General features: G+C 41.7%; 1 protein-coding gene across 3 annotated transcripts in view; it reads left to right on the top strand.

Moving 5' to 3' along the window:
- The window catches only part of LOC101890934 (low-density lipoprotein receptor-related protein 2), a 481,392-nt gene that overhangs the window by 453,214 nt on the left and 11,349 nt on the right, over positions 1-16,829 (top strand). For all 3 annotated transcript variants that reach the window (XM_059120925.1, XM_059120924.1, XM_059120926.1), the window contains exons 6-8: positions 5,455-5,709; positions 5,799-8,075; positions 11,146-16,797. In XM_059120925.1, coding sequence (XP_058976908.1) covers positions 5,455-5,709; positions 5,799-8,075; positions 11,146-16,797 — 8,184 coding nt within the window. The remainder of the gene's footprint in view (positions 1-5,454; positions 5,710-5,798; positions 8,076-11,145; positions 16,798-16,829) is intronic.

Genomic DNA, 16,829 nt, shown 5'->3' with positions numbered 1-16,829 from the left:
ATTTTTGTATTTTTAGGATTTTTTTGTATTCTATGCCCAAAAAAATGGATTTGTAATAATTTTTTTTAAAGAGTTTTTGATCCTTGTCGAAAAATCGAGGATATTTCTTTATATCCTCAACCATATGGCTAGAGATGGTGTATATCGATTTTGATAGGGCCAAAACGTACTTTATCGAAATAATGGTGTTAGACCCAGGGGTCTTGGAACCAAATCTATTTGAGGACATTTGGAGTCGATCTATTCTACGTGAGTGGCTGGTGCACTCTATCTCGAAGGGAGTATCCGATTTGGTCCAAACTTGGTATATCTTAGGTGAAGTCCGGAGAAGGGCGACATCGGCCCTTTTTAGCAGTACTAGATCTGGTGCAAAAATGGACAACATCGTTCCACTCAACCAAATACGTTCCCCATAAAAGGTCAACATTTTGAATAATTATAACTTCTATAAAATTTTAAATAAAAGTCCGACTACCTTTAAATTTCGCCCATCTCAATATTTCTACCAACACAAGATCTTCTACCACTCCTATTGGACCACTTCCCACAACGGGTAAAAATTTGTAATAATTAAAAGGCTCTGTAATTTCCCCCATTACCATTACTTAGTACATTTAGTACAACTATATTACGCATATCCAAACCCAGTGACATCCATATCAAATTTCAGACTTTCAGCTCTATTCCTTTACCCAATACCTAATTTAGTTCAATTTAGCACTTTTCGAACAAATATAGTACAAATTTCCAAACCCACCTCCAAATTCCAACCTCAGATACCAACAGTGACATCAATATACAATTTCATGATTTCAGGTCTTTAAGTTCCCCTATTACCAAATTTACCACCACTTTGTATATTTAAAACCAGCCTCTTTTCTCAACCAAAGACACCAACAGTGACATCCATATCAAATTTAGGTCTTTCCCTGCATCCATATATAGTACATATTTCCGAAACCACCTTCATATTCACGATACGAACAAATTTGAGGATTTCAGCTCTATCCCTTCACCCAATACCAAATTTAGTACCATTTAATACTTTTCGTACAAATATGGAACGCATTTCCAAACCATCGCCAAATCTCAAACACAGATACCACCAGTGATCTGAATATAAATTGTCAGAATTTTATCTCTATTCCTTCACCCAAAATCAAATATGGTACCATTCTGTAATTTTTGTAAAATTGTAGTACAAATTTCAGAAAACACCTCCACTAGTCGATGTGTAGCCTCATGTACAACGACCTTAATACCAAATTTCAGATTTCAAGCACTATCTGTTCAGCCAATACCAAATTTTTACCAAATATAGTACTATTTAGTACCTGCACCAAATTTAGTACCATTTTAGTACAGTTCGCACATTTAGTAAGCATTTCCGAATTCACCTTCAAATATCAAACTTGCTTTCAAGTTTTTAACTCAATCCGTTCACATAATACCAAATGGTACCACTTTAAAAGTTTAGTACCATTTTATAACTTTTCGTGAGAGTCACTGATGGAATGCAGTATATATATACCAAAAGGTTTTTGGAAACTCGAACTTTAAGAGTTTCCAAAAACCTTTTGGTATATATATACTGCATTCCATCAGTGACTCTCAGAATTCTCCAATACAAAGTATTCAAGTTTTAGTACATTTTAGTACTTTTCGTACCCTGTTATTACGAATTTCCAAAAACCGAGCCTTGTCACACGCATACACATGAAGACTGCCCTCGTGCAAAATTTCAAGATTTAAGATTTTATCTCTACCCCTTCACATAATACCAAATAGTACCATTTTAGAAGTTTAATACCTTTTTAGTACTTTCGTATTTCCCAATTCTAGCTCATTTGGTTTCCATTTTTAAGTACATTTTAATACTTTTGTTCCTTTTTGGTACAAATTTCAAAAAACCCCAGCTTTATAATACACCTACGCACCAAGGCTTACCTTTGTACCAAATTTCAGGATTACATATTTCGTCTGAGCGTTGATTTATTGGCTTCTTTTTCCTTAAGATGTCCTACCACAATGCAAATATTATTGTCCCAGGTCATAATATGTAAACCCTGAAAAAAATGTAAACCCTTTACATTTTTAAATAATTTTTCCACCACACCTCCCCCTTACTCTTGTATCCTTAAGACAACAGTGATTTTCAATGAAGGACATACATTTCCTGACCACAAAGTCAAACGAAGACATCCCAAGTATGATTTTATTAAACTTAATGAAGTATCCTTTGGCTTTGTCTCTTTTTCGGACTCAGCGAAAATAAGTTCACTTGTTGACATAATTCCCTGTCATTACCGTCTTCCCGGAATGTCAATCAATGTCATAACCAAGCATTTTTCTCCACACCCCCACCCCCACGTCATCAATCTGCTCGAAAGATGCAATTACAAAGTGATTATGCAACGAGCACAACTGTGAAAATTCAAATTAAATATTTAATTTTTCTTCAGTTTTTCACGACTTTTTTTGCTATTGTTGTTGTGTCATCGTAGCAGGATTTTTTTGTTTTTGGTATTCTGCACCTGCATCTTCAATACAGGTAAATTTGTGCGCATCTTGATGCGTAATGGCAACGATGCCATTAACATATTTTACAACAATCATTATCATCGGTATAGCAGCAAGTCAGACGCATCTTCCCTTCACAGCGACCCCTCCCCTATCCTTTTTACATCTTTGGCTTAAAATTCACAAAGGCAAACGCATAAATGGAGCAGCAAATGTATGGGGGAGAGCAAGCGAACTAACGATGCACAGTGGTTCAAAACTCAATATTTAAAACCCTATCTCAGAAATGCTGGCTCGAATTCAAGTAGGATATCGACCCTCATTCTTCAAACAGGAATGAATCGCAAGACCTCCCGCATAAAATGAAATAGTGGAGAATAAACTTAAATTATATCATACTTAAGATATGTTCAAAAATCAACCATAGAAGTCTGGATTTTTGGGAAATTTGTTGCTTGAGACTGAATTTTAAAAATCAGCCTTCCAAAGGTACGAAAAATACTAAAAGGTACAACAAGCGAGTGATAGGAGCTTGGATTTTTACGTTTTTCAGGAAGATAAGTCTGGCTGCAAAGGTATGAAAAAGGCCTGGATTTTTGAAACCCACAATTCTAATAAAGAGTAGACGTCTTAGCGAGCAGGAAATTTCTAAATTTGTACTTTAAAGGTACAAAAGTACTAAAAGGTACAACATTGCCGTCGAAAACATGTAGATCTTTGAAACTCTGCATGAGGGTATAGCTGCTGCAAAGGGACGAATCAAGTCTGGATTTTTGGAAATCTGTTGCATAAAACTGCATTTGAAAATCAGATATGAAAAGTACTAAAAAGTACAACATTGTTACTAAGCGAACGATAGGAGCTAGAATTTTCAAATTTAGCACGAAGATAAGTCCAGCTGCAAATGGATGAAAAAATCTCGGGTTTATGAAATCCAGAATTCTAAGAAAGAGTAGGCGTCTTAGCGAGCAGGCCACCATGGCGAGTCAGAAAGAGTGGTATAATGTAGGACTTTTTGAAATTTGTACTTTAAAGGTACAAAGAGTACCAAAGGGTACAACATTGCCATCGAAAATATGTAGATCTTTGAAATTTTGCATGGAGGTAACCTTTCCGCAAAGGGACGAAGAAATTTGTTGCATTAAACTGCAGTTTTCAAAGCAGCCTTCCAAAGGTACTAAAACGTACAAAATTGTTACTAAGAAAACGATATTAGCTTAGACTCTTAAATTTGGAATGAAGATAAGTCTGGCTGCAAAGGTATGAAAAGGTTCTGGTTTTATGAAATCCATACTTCTAATAGAGAGTACGCTTCATGGGGAGCAGACTACACCCTCTTCTTAAAATATTGTTACCAATTTTTTTATACCCTCAGCCATATGGCTACCTCATAGAAATAACGGTTTTAGATCTCCCTAGGTCTCTTTCGACCAAATCCGTTTCTGATTGATGGGCACGATAACTCTCGAAGGGAATATCCGATTTGATCCAAACTTGGTACATCGTAGCATTATTGTCTAACTTAGATCGAACTCGAAATAACGGTTTTAGGTCTCCCTAGGTCTCTTTGGACCAAATCCGTTTCTGATTGATGGGCACGATAACTCTCGAAGGGAATATATCTAACTTAGATCGAACTCGAAATAACGGATTTAGGTCTCCCTAGGTCTCTTTGGACCAAATCCGTTTCGGATTGATGGGCACGATAACTCTCGAAAGGAATATCCGATTTGATCCGAACTTGGTACATCGTAGCATTATTGTCTAACTTAGATCGAACTCGGAAATGGTCAATATCTGTCCACTCCTTGTGGTAAATCATCCCCCACAAAAGGTCGAAAATCCTAATATTTGTATCAGTGCTAGATTGGGTGGGAATGAAAAATCATAACTCTTTTAAAATGTAAAAGAGTCCGATTATCTTCAGATTCCGCACATCTCAATATTTCTACCAGCACAAGCCCTGGTGTGAAGACAAAGTATTTTGGACAACGCCTTCTGGTACCTTCCCAACAACGGGTCAAATTTTTGAATAATTATATGTGTCATAAAATGCGAAATAAGCAACCGATTCATTTAAAATTCATAACTCCTAATATTTGTATCAGTGCCAAATTGGGTGCGAAAATGGACAATATCGGTCCACTCCACCAAGTAGCTCCCCCAAAAAGGGTCAAAATTTTAAAATGTAAAAGAGTCCGATTGTCTTCACATCTCAATATTTCTACCAGCACAAGCTCTGGTATGAAGACAAAGTATTTTGGACAACGCCTTCTGGTACCTTCCCCACAACGGGTCAAAATGTTGAATAATTATATGTCTCATAAAATGCGAAATAAGCAACCGATTCATTTAAAACTTCACACGTATCAATATTTTTACTAACATAACATCGGATGAGAATATGGTAGATATCAATTCACTCGTTCTGGTACCTCCTCCTCCACAAAGGGTCAAAATGTTGAATATTTATGAAACTCATAAAACGCGAATTTAACATCCGATTCCATTTAGACTAGGTAAATCTCAATATTTCTATCAACACAAGATTTTTTAAAAAGATGGTGAAGATCGGACCATTCCTTCTGGTACCTCCTCCACATAGAGTTCAATTTTTTGTTTGGCTATCTTTGTCTTGATATGTTTTATTTCGAATTCTAAATAAATATTTTAAATATCGCTGATGACATAAAAAAAATAATTTTCATCAGAAAATATCGTATTCCGAACCCCTGTGCAAAGATGGGCAACAATGGTCACGATGTCCTTTATGTGCTGAAATGCAAGCATGGCAACACGTTTCCACGTTTATGCCTTTTAATGAAATAGCAACAATGTCGTTATCAGCGCCCTTATTATTATTCGCACAGTTTTTGCATTTTTACTCTCCAACACCCACTCACCAATCTACCTCCCCCATATTTCTGTTTACAGATTTCCCACCCTGTCACCATGGCCAGTTCCGCTGTACCAATGCCCTGTGTATACCCTCGAATTTCTATTGTGACGGTTATCACGATTGTGCTGATGAGAGTGATGAAGCCAATTGTACGGCGATTGCCTGCCCCGATAATAAATTCCTTTGTCCTCGTGGCGGTGTTAATGGTACCCCCAAATGTATATTGAAGACCCAGCTGTGTGATGGCAAAAGAGACTGTGAGGATGGCAGTGATGAGGAGGAGGCATGTTGTAAGTATTAACTAAAAGAGAGAGAGAGGGAGAGACATTAGATTTGAATTCAATGATTGTTTGTTTTGTGTGTTTTCCCCAATTTCCAGCTACCTCTTCCTGTCCGGCCCTTAGCTGTGAATACAAATGTGGTCCCTCGTTGACGGGTGGTGTTTGCTATTGTCGTCCCGGCCAATCTCTGGCGCCCGATAATCGTACATGTGTGGATTTTGATGAGTGTTCCGAGTGGGGTCACTGTGACCAGTTGTGTACCAATACCCAGGGCTCTTACACATGTTCCTGTACGCATGGTTATACCCTGATAAACAATGCCAAATGTATTGCTCCCGATGCCAATAATTTACAATTGATATTTGCCCATGATCGTGCTGTGGTCAGGATGTCGTCGCATGGTGGTGATCCACGCATCATTGCCAATGCCAGTGCTGCCTCGGGTGTGGCCTATCACTATCAACGCAATACCTTATACTGGTCGGACACCAAGACGCGTAAGGTACAAAGTTTGCCGCTGGATGTGTTTAGCAGTGCCATACAACCCTTGGATCTAACACTACCCGGAACCTGGGCTCCCGTGGCCTTGGCCGTCGATTGGGTGGGTGATAAAATCTATGTGGCCGATTTGGTGGGCCAAAAGATTGATGTCTTCGAATTAACCGGAAACTGGCATGCTGTGGTTTTGGGTTCCAATCTTACTGGGCCTGCTGATTTGGCATTGGATCCCACGGCGGGTCTCATGTTTGTTGCCGATGGTGGCCAGGTTTTGAAGGCCCACATGGATGGTACCCATGTTCGCTCAATTGTTTCCGAAGCTGCCTACAAGGCCAGCGGTGTTACCGTTGACATCATCTCCAAACGTGTTTTCTGGTGCGACTCCCTGCTGGACTACATTGAAGCAATCGACTATGAAGGCAATCATCGTGTTATGGTTCTCAGGGGTCAGCAGGTACCCAGTCCCTCTCGATTGGCCTTATTTGAAAATCGCATCTTCTGGACCGATGCCACCAAACAGGGCATTATGTCAGTGGATAAATATGCCGGTCCCACCTCCATCCAGGTGACCTACAAGGCCAAGGACATACGTGAACCCAAGGGTATTGTGGCCGTTCATGCATTGAGTCAACCCAAGGCCAGCAATCCCTGTGGTAGCAACAATGGAGGCTGTAACCACATGTGCATTGTAACTGCCGTCAAGGGAGCCAACCACTTGGGTTATCGCTGTGCCTGCCACACTGGCTACCAGTTGCAATCGGATCTGAAAAATTGTAAAATTGTCAAAGAGTTCCTCATGTATTCCCAGCAACGTTTCATCAAGGGCAAGGTATTGGAGCCCGTCATTGAGGGCTTCAGTGATGCCATTTTGCCAGTGGTATCGCGTCGGGCGCGATTTGTTGGCCTGGACTTTGATGCCCGTGATGAGTTCATTTACTACTCTGATGTTCTGCAAGATGTCATCTATCGGGTACATCGCAATGGAACGGGACGTGAAATTGTCTTGGCCTCGCAGAATGAAGGTGTGGAAGGTTTAGCCGTCGATTGGGTCTCAAAGAATCTCTACTACATTGATTCCCGCAAGGGAACCCTCAATGTTCTCTCCACCCGCAATGTCACCTATCGCCGTACGCTATTGAAGAATCTCAAACGTCCACGTGCCATTGTTGTCCACCCCAACAAGGGTTACATTTTCTTCTCCGAATGGGATCGTCCAGCCAATATTACACGTGCCAACACCGATGGCTCTAATTTGCTGGTCTTCAAAAATGTTACCCTGGGTTGGCCCAATGGTCTCTCCATTGATTTTAAAGAAGATCGTGTCTACTGGTGTGATGCTCTACTCGATCATGTGCAACACTCGAAACTGGATGGTACTGACATAAAAACCGTTAATTCCCGCCTAGTACGTCATCCCTTCTCAATTGTCATACACAACGATTGGATGTACATAACGGATTGGCGTCTGGATGCAATTATACGCTTACACAAACTAACTGGAGAACAAGAGGAAATGATGGTTCGCGAGCCACAAACAAATCGTTTGTATGGTGTCAAGGTCTATAGCCACGATGTCCAAACTGTGTCGGATGCCCAACCCTGCCACTTTGATAATGGCAAATGTGAGAAGATATGTTTTGCTGTGCCATCGAATGATACTGGCGTCCTGCAGCCTAAATGTTCCTGTCCCTATGGTGAGCGGTTGGCTGATGATCAGGTATCTTGTGTGGTAGATGAGAGTGCTGAGCCACCGGTACAACCCTGTCCGAATTCTTGGGATTTCACCTGTAACAACCAGAGATGTATACCCAAATCTTGGGTATGTGATGGAGATGATGATTGCTTGGATAACAGTGATGAGGAGCAGAATTGTACAAGTAAGTAGAGGCGAGGGGGATATTTTTATTGAAATTATTTTGAAGCCATGCTTAATGTATCCAGGGTATGGATAATCTACCCAAATGCAGAAAATGTATGGAAATGTATCCAGGGTATGGATAAATTTTACAAGACAAAACTGTGACTATCCAAGACATTGGATAATTATCCAAGGCTTCAAAAACTTATCCAAGACACTTCCAAAACTTGGATAACATATCCCAAATATTTCCAAAGCATGGGTAACTTATCCAAGCAGTGGATAAATTATCCAAGATATTCCCAAGGCGTGGAAATCTTATGCACGACATTTCCAAGGAGTGGATATATTACCCAAGACATTTCCAAATCGTGGATAACTTATCCAAGACATTTTGAAGGCTCGGATAACTTATCCAATACATTTTCAAGGCCCGGAAAATTGTCCATGGCCTGGATGTCTTATCCAAGACATTTCCATAGCGTGAATAACTTATCCAAGGCGTGGATAACTTATCCATGACATTTTCAAGGCGTGGATAACTTATCCATGACATTTTCAAGGCGTGGATAACTTATCCATGACATTTTCAAGGCGTGGATAACTTATCCATGACCTTTTCAAGGCGTGGATAACTTATCCATGACATTTTCAAGGCGTGGATAACTTATCCATGACATTTTCAAGGCGTGGATAACTTATCCATGACCTTTTCAAGGCGTGGTTTAATTATCCAAACCGTGGATAATTTATCCATGACATTTTCAGGGCGTGGATAAAGTATTCAAGAGGTGGATAACTTATCCATGACATTTTCAGGGCGTGGATAACTTATCCATGACATTTTCAAGGCGTGGATAATTTATCTAAGGCGTGGATAATTTATCCAAGGCGTGGATAATTTATCCATGACATTTTCAAGGTTAGGATAAAGTATCCAAGGCGTGGATAACTTATCCATGACATTTTCAAGGTTAGGATAAAGTATCCAAGGCGTTGATAACTTATCCATGATATTTTCAAAGTCAGGATAAAGTATCCAAGACGTTGATAACTTATCCATGATATTTTCAAAGTCAGGATAAAGTATCCAAGGCGTGGATAAATTATCCATGACATTTTCAAGGTTAGGATAAAGTATCCAAGGCGTGGATAACTTATCCATGATATTTTCAAAGTCAGGATAAAGTATCCAAGGCGTGGATAAATTATCCATGACATTTTCAAGGTTAGGATAAAGTATCCAAGGCGTGGATAACTTATCCATGATATTTTCAAAGTCAGGATAAAGTATCCAAGGCGTGGATAAATTATCCATGACATTTTCAAGGTTAGGATAAAGTATCCAAGGCGTGGATAACTTATCCATGATATTTTCAAAGTCAGGATAAAGTATCCAAGGCGTGGATAAATTATCCATGACATTTTCAAGGTTAGGATAAAGTATCCAAGGCGTGGATAATTTATCCATGATATTTTCAAAGTCAGGATAAAGTATCCAAGGCGTGGATAAATTATCCATGACATTTTCAAGGTTAGGACAAAGTATCCAAGGCGTGGATAAATTATCCATGACATTTTCAAGGCGTGCATGAATTATCCATGACATTTTCAAGGCGTGGATAAAGTATCCAAGACATGGATAACTTATCCATGACAATTTCAGGGCGTGGATAAAGTATCCAAGATGTGGATAACTTTTTCCAAACCGTGGATAATTTATCCATGACATTTTCAGGGCGTGGATAAAGTATTCAAGAGGTGGATAACTTATCCATGACATTTTCAGGGCGTGGATAACTTATCCATGACATTTTCAAGGCGTGGATAATTTATCTAAGGCGTGGATAATTTATCCAAGGCGTGGATAATTTATCCATGACATTTTCAAGGTTAGGATAAAGTATCCAAGGCGTGGATAACTTATCCATGACATTTTCAAGGTTAGGATAAAGTATCCAAGGCGTTGATAACTTATCCATGATATTTTCAAAGTCAGGATAAAGTATCCAAGGCGTTGATAACTTATCCATGATATTTTCAAAGTCAGGATAAAGTATCCAAGGCGTGGATAAATTATCCATGACATTTTCAAGGTTAGGATAAAGTATCCAAGGCGTGGATAACTTATCCATGATATTTTCAAAGTCAGGATAAAGTATCCAAGGCGTGGATAAATTATCCATGACATTTTCAAGGTTAGGATAAAGTATCCAAGGCGTGGATAACTTATCCATGATATTTTCAAAGTCAGGATAAAGTATCCAAGGCGTGGATAAATTATCCATGACATTTTCAAGGTTAGGATAAAGTATCCAAGGCGTGGATAACTTATCCATGATATTTTCAAAGTCAGGATAAAGTATCCAAGGCGTGGATAAATTATCCATGACATTTTCAAGGTTAGGATAAAGTATCCAAGGCGTGGATAATTTATCCATGATATTTTCAAAGTCAGGATAAAGTATCCAAGGCGTGGATAAATTATCCATGACATTTTCAAGGTTAGGACAAAGTATCCAAGGCGTGGATAAATTATCCATGACATTTTCAAGGCGTGCATGAATTATCCATGACATTTTCAAGGCGTGGATAAAGTATCCAAGACATGGATAACTTATCCATGACAATTTCAGGGCGTGGATAAAGTATCCAAGATGTGGATAACTTTTCTATGACATTTTCAGGGCGTGGATAAAGTATCCAAGACATGGATAACTTATCCATGACAATTTCAGGGCGTGGATAAAGTATCCAAGATGTGGATAACTTTTCTATGACATTTTCAAGGCGTGGATAAAGTATCCAAGACATGGATAACTTATCCATGACATTTTCAAGGCGTGGATAAAGTATCCAAGATGTGGATAACTTATCCATGACAATTTCAGGGCGTGGATAAAGTATCCAAGATGTGGATAACTTTTCTATGACATTTTCAGGGCGTGGATAAAGTATCCAACACATGGATAACTTATCCATGACAATTTCAGGGCGTGGATAAAGTATCCAAGGGGTAGATAATTTATCCATTCAACAATTTATATTTAATTAAAATTTCTTTCTCCTCACCTTTCTTCCTTTTATAGAACCCACGTGCGGCTCCAATGAGTTCCAATGTAAATCTGGTCGTTGCATCCCCTTGAATTTCCGCTGTGATCAGGAGAATGACTGTGGCGACAATTCCGACGAGTTCGAATGCGGCAACGTAACCTGTGGCACGGCACAATTTGCCTGCGCCAATGGACGCTGCATCCCCAACATGTGGAAATGTGACAGCGAAAACGATTGCGGTGATGGTTCCGATGAGGGTGATTTTTGTGCCGAAAAGACTTGTGCCTACTTCCAGTTCACGTGTCCACGTACCGGTCATTGTATTCCTCAGAGTTGGGTGTGTGACGGCGATGATGATTGTTTCGATAAGCAGGACGAAAAGGATTGTCCACCCATAACATGTTTGGCGAATCAATTTAAGTGTGCCGATTTGCGACAATGTGTGGAGGAATCGTATAAATGTGATGGTATTCCGGATTGTAACGATGGCAGTGATGAGGAGGGATGTCCTTCGATGGGACCAAATCAATGTAATCTCGAGAAACATTTCAGATGTAAGAGTTCTGGATTTTGTATACCCATTGCCTGGCACTGCGATGGCTCGAATGATTGTTCCGATCATTCGGATGAAGAGGAGTGTGGTCAGATAACCTGTGCCCCGAACTTCTTCAAGTGTAACAACAGTAATTGTGTGTTTAAGGCCTATATTTGTGATGGTAAAGATGATTGTGGTGATGGGTCGGATGAGAGTGCCATGCATGCCTGTGTACCTCCACCATTCAGGTGTCCTCATGGTCAATGGCAATGTCCGGGTGTAACTAATCGTTGTGTCAACACCACTTCGGTGTGTGATGGAACTCCTGACTGTCCAAATGGTTCGGATGAAGGTGAAGGCTGTGATTTGGCCGAGTGTGAACATCAAAGTGGTCTGTGTTCGAATGGTTGCCAGAAGACACCATTGGGCGCCACCTGTGTTTGTCCCCCAGGCTCGGAGATTGGAGAAGATAAATATACCTGTGTCGATACAAATGAATGTGATCCACCCGGCTTGTGTTCCCAGATGTGTACCAACACCAAGGGCTCGTACTTCTGTTCCTGTACGGATGGTTACATTTTGGAACCGGATAAGCATCGTTGCAAGGCTGTCAATCATACCGCTGCCTTTTTGATTATTTCCAATCGTCATTCGATTTTGGTGGCTGACTTGAAGGACCAGGGTTTGGAACGTGTACCGATTTATGTTGAAAATGTTGTGGCCACAGCCTCGAACATGCACACTGGCACGATATTCTGGAGTGATATGAAACTGAAAAAGATCTCCCGTTTAGACAGAGGCTCAGATCCCCAGGAAATTATTACCACAGGCTTGGATTTGGTTGAGGGTTTGGCCTACGATTGGATTGCTAAGAATCTCTATTGGTTGGATAGTAAACTGAATACGATCGAAGTGTCGGCGGAGAATGGTTCAAATCGTTTGGTTTTGGTGCGCGAAAATATTACCCAACCACGTGGCATGTGCATTGATCCCAGTCCTGGAGCACGCTTTATTTTCTGGACCGATTGGGGTGAAAATCCACGTATCGAACGTATCGGCATGGATGGCACAATGCGTGAAACAATTATCAATACGAAAATCTATTGGCCCAATGGCTTGACTTTGGATACCGCCACGAAGAGGGTTTACTTTGCCGATTCCAAATTGGATTTCATTGATTTCTGCTACTACAATGGTACGGGACGGCAACAGGTTTTGGCTGGTAGCCATTATCTTCTGCATCCCCATTCGTTGTCTTTGTTCGAAGATACGCTCTACTGGACAGATCGTCAATTGAATCGTGTGTTGTCGGCCAATAAGTTCCGGGGTCATAATCAAACCGTTGTGTCGCATTTGATAAGCCAACCCTTGTCCATACATGTCCACCACCCATCGCTGCAGCCCATCCATCCGAATCCATGTGAGAACTCCAAATGTCAACATTTGTGTCTGCTAAGTCCCTCGGCCAGTGAGGGTTATTCGTGTAAATGTAAACCCGGTTATCGTCTGCTGAGTGAAGGTCGTTGTGTGGAGGAGGAGAATCCCTTCCTGATGGTTGTCAAGGGCACTCAGATTGTGGATATTCCATTGAATGGTGGTGATGCCAGAGCTGGTTCTTTGGCTCCGGTAATTGGCATTGAAAGCTCGACAGGCTTGGACTTTGATCGCAAGGGCGAGACTTTGTATTGGATCCAGGGACGTGAAGATGATGATGAGAATTGTACCATTTTCACCACACCCTATGGTGGAGGTAATAAGACCCAATTTTTGGGACTCGATACTGGTATTGTGGGAGCTCCTTACACCATTGCTTTCGATTGGTTGGGTCGCAATCTGTATATGGGCAATCGCATTGCCAGCAATATTGAGGCCGTACGTGTGGATGGTAAAATCAAATATCGCACCATTATTCTGGCCAATGATGGCAATCGTACCTCTGTCTCGAAACCCAAGCAAATTGTCCTGGATCCCAATGAGGGAAAACTTTTCTGGATCGATGAGGGTGGCTTTGGAGTGCCAGTGAAAATTGCCCGTGTAAATATGAATGGTCGTAATCCGGTGGTGCTGAAGGAGGATATCGATAGACCGGAAAGTATTACCCTGGATATTGACAAGAAGCAGGTGTATTATTCCACCCAATTCCCGGCCACGATTTGTGTCATGGACTATAATGGTGATGATTTCCGGCTGCTACTGACCGAAGAGAATGCCATTGCCAAACCACGCAGCTTGGGTGTCCTGGACTCCCGTTTGTATTTCCTGGATCCCACCTATGAAAATATTGTAAGAGTAGACTTACCGCGAGGCGATAATCCCAAGATCATTGTGGACAATGAACCCGAACTGAAGAGTATGATGATCTACAAGAAACGTCCCATGATGCAGCATCCCTGTCAGACAAATAATGGCGGGTGTGAACACATTTGCATACCGGATGATGGAGCTTCGCGTACCTGCTCCTGTGGCATTGGATATCGCAAGGAGAATGATATTAACTGTGTGGCCTACAAGACCTTTGCTGTAGTCTCACAGCTGGATGTGACCAGAGGTTATAGCTTGACCGACAGCTCCGAGGCCATGGTGCCCATTAGTGGTACCGGACATCACATACTCCATGTGGATGTGCTGTTCCGTGAACAATGGATTTACTGGGCTGAATATAATCGTGGCTATTGGAGTGGTATCTTCCGTACCAGGCCCAATGGCACGGAATTGGAACACATTATCAAGGATGGTATTGGAAGTAATGGTATCCGTGGTCTGACCATTGATTGGGTTGCCGGTAACTTGTATTTCACCAATGTCTATCCGCATGAGAATTATGTGGAGGTTTGCTGGTTGGATGGCAGCCATCGCAAGGTTCTGGTCAAGACCACCAATGATGCTCCCCGTGAACTGGCTGTAAATCCCATTAAACGTCTACTCTACTGGATTGATTATGGCCAATATCCTCGCATTGGCAAGGCCTTTTTGGATGGTAGTAAATGGACACCGGTTGTGACCTCCGGAATTTCCAATCCTCGTGATCTGACCGTGGATATGTTGACACATGATGTGTACTGGGTTGATTCGAAATTGGATACGATACAAAAGATTTCCTATTCAGGAGGCAATCGACAAATTATTAGACGTAACCTGCCGAATCCCATGGGTATTGCCATACATTTGGGAGAGGTCTACTGGGTAGATCGCAATCTGATGACGGTGTTTAAGGCCTCGAAATTGCCTGGCAATAATACCCTGCCCACCAAGGTTAGGACCAACTTGCCCAAGCTACGTGACATTGCCATCTATAGCATCAATAATCAGCCTCAAGATGAAAGTAATCCTTGTACTCGACTGGGTAATGGAGGCTGTGATCAGCTGTGCTTTAGCTTCCCCGTTGATGCATCCAATCCCTCGCGTTTGAGTTATCGCTGTGATTGTGCCACCGGAAAATTGGCCAGTGATGAGCGCAAATGTGAAAGCGTAAATGAGTACTTGGTATTCGCCACCCGTACCGAAATACGTGCCGTCAATTTGGATCCCCGCTCCACCCAGATACCCTTCACACCCATGACAAACCTGACCAATGTTGTGGGCTTGGATTTCGATTTCCACGACAATCACATGTTCTATACACAAATCCGTCCATGGGCTAAGATAGCCTACACCAAGGCCGACAAGCCTTCAATCAGTGATGTGGAAGTCGTTCTAAGCAAGGGCATTAATCCCGAGGGTATTTCCTATGATTGGACACAGAACAAGATCTACTGGACCGATAGTTCGAATAACTCGATTTATGCCATGAATTTGGATGGCAGTGATTTGGTAATGATTGCCCGTGTGGAAAGACCCCGAGCCATTGTTTTGGATCCCTGTAATGGTACCTTGTACTTTACCGACTGGGGAAGATTTGGTACATCGGGCAAGATTTTCAAGACCACCATGGCTGGATCGTTAAAGAGAGCAATTGTGGATAAGGATTTGTCGCAACCCAGCGGCTTGGCTATTGACTATGACGAACGTAAGCTATACTGGACCGATGCTGTGCGGGAGAAAATTGAAAGAGCCGATTTGGATGGTAAAAATCGCGAACTGCTGGTGGCAGCCACAATTTATCCCTTCTCCATAACGGTGTTCCGTAACTATATCTACTGGACTGATTTGCAGCTGAGAGGTGTCTATCGTGCCGAGAAGCATACCGGGGCGAATATGATTGAAATGGTTAAACGTTTGGAAGACTCACCGCGTGACATTAGGGTCTACAGTGCCGATAGGCAAAAGTGTAATGTCAATCCTTGCCTGATCAATAATGGTGGCTGTGCCCAATCCTGTCATCCGGCGCCAAACGGCAAGGCAGAATGTAAATGTGATGACAACTCCAAGGTGGTGAATGAGGGACGTATGTGTGCTCCACGCAACAACACCTGTGAGGCCAGCAAATTCTATTGCCAGAATGGTAAATGTATATCGCGCATGTGGTCCTGCGATGGTGACGATGACTGTGGTGATAACTCCGATGAAGATCCCAACTACTGTGCCTATCACTCCTGCTCACCCAATGAGTTCCGTTGCAACAATGGCCGTTGTATTTTCAAGAGTTGGAAGTGTGATCATGAAAATGACTGCAAAGATGGATCGGATGAAATCGATTGTACCTACCCGCCGTGTGTTGATGGTGAATTCACTTGTGGAAATGGCCGTTGTATACCTATGTCTCAGGTTTGTAATGGTGTCAACGATTGCAAGGATAATGCCACCTCGGATGAGACACATGAGAGATGTCCCACTAACACCACTTGCCCGGCCAATCACTTGAAATGTGAAAAGACCAACATCTGTGTGGAACCCTATTGGCTGTGTGATGGTGACAATGATTGTGGTGATAATTCCGATGAAGATCCTTTGCATTGTGGCCAGAGAACTTGCCCTGCAAATAGTTTCCGTTGTCCCAATCATCGTTGTATTCCCGCCACCTGGTATTGTGATGGTGATGATGATTGTGGTGATGGGGCGGATGAGCCACCAGAGTATTGCAAATCCGAGGGAAGAACTTGCTTTGGAGATCTCTTCACCTGTGACAATGGCAATTGCATACCCAGAATTTATATCTGTGATGGTGACAATGATTGCTTGGACAACTCCGATGAGGATAATCGGCATCAGTGCAGTAAGTTGGAAACGTTTTAAAAAATTGGAAAG

The sequence above is a fragment of the Musca domestica genome, unplaced genomic scaffold (assembly GCF_030504385.1).
Source record: "Musca domestica strain aabys unplaced genomic scaffold, Musca_domestica.polishedcontigs.V.1.1 18, whole genome shotgun sequence".
NCBI classification, from domain to species: Eukaryota; Metazoa; Arthropoda; class Insecta; order Diptera; family Muscidae; genus Musca; species Musca domestica.
Note: the sequence above shows the minus strand (reverse complement) of the source record. Positions and strands in the feature narration are given on the sequence as shown.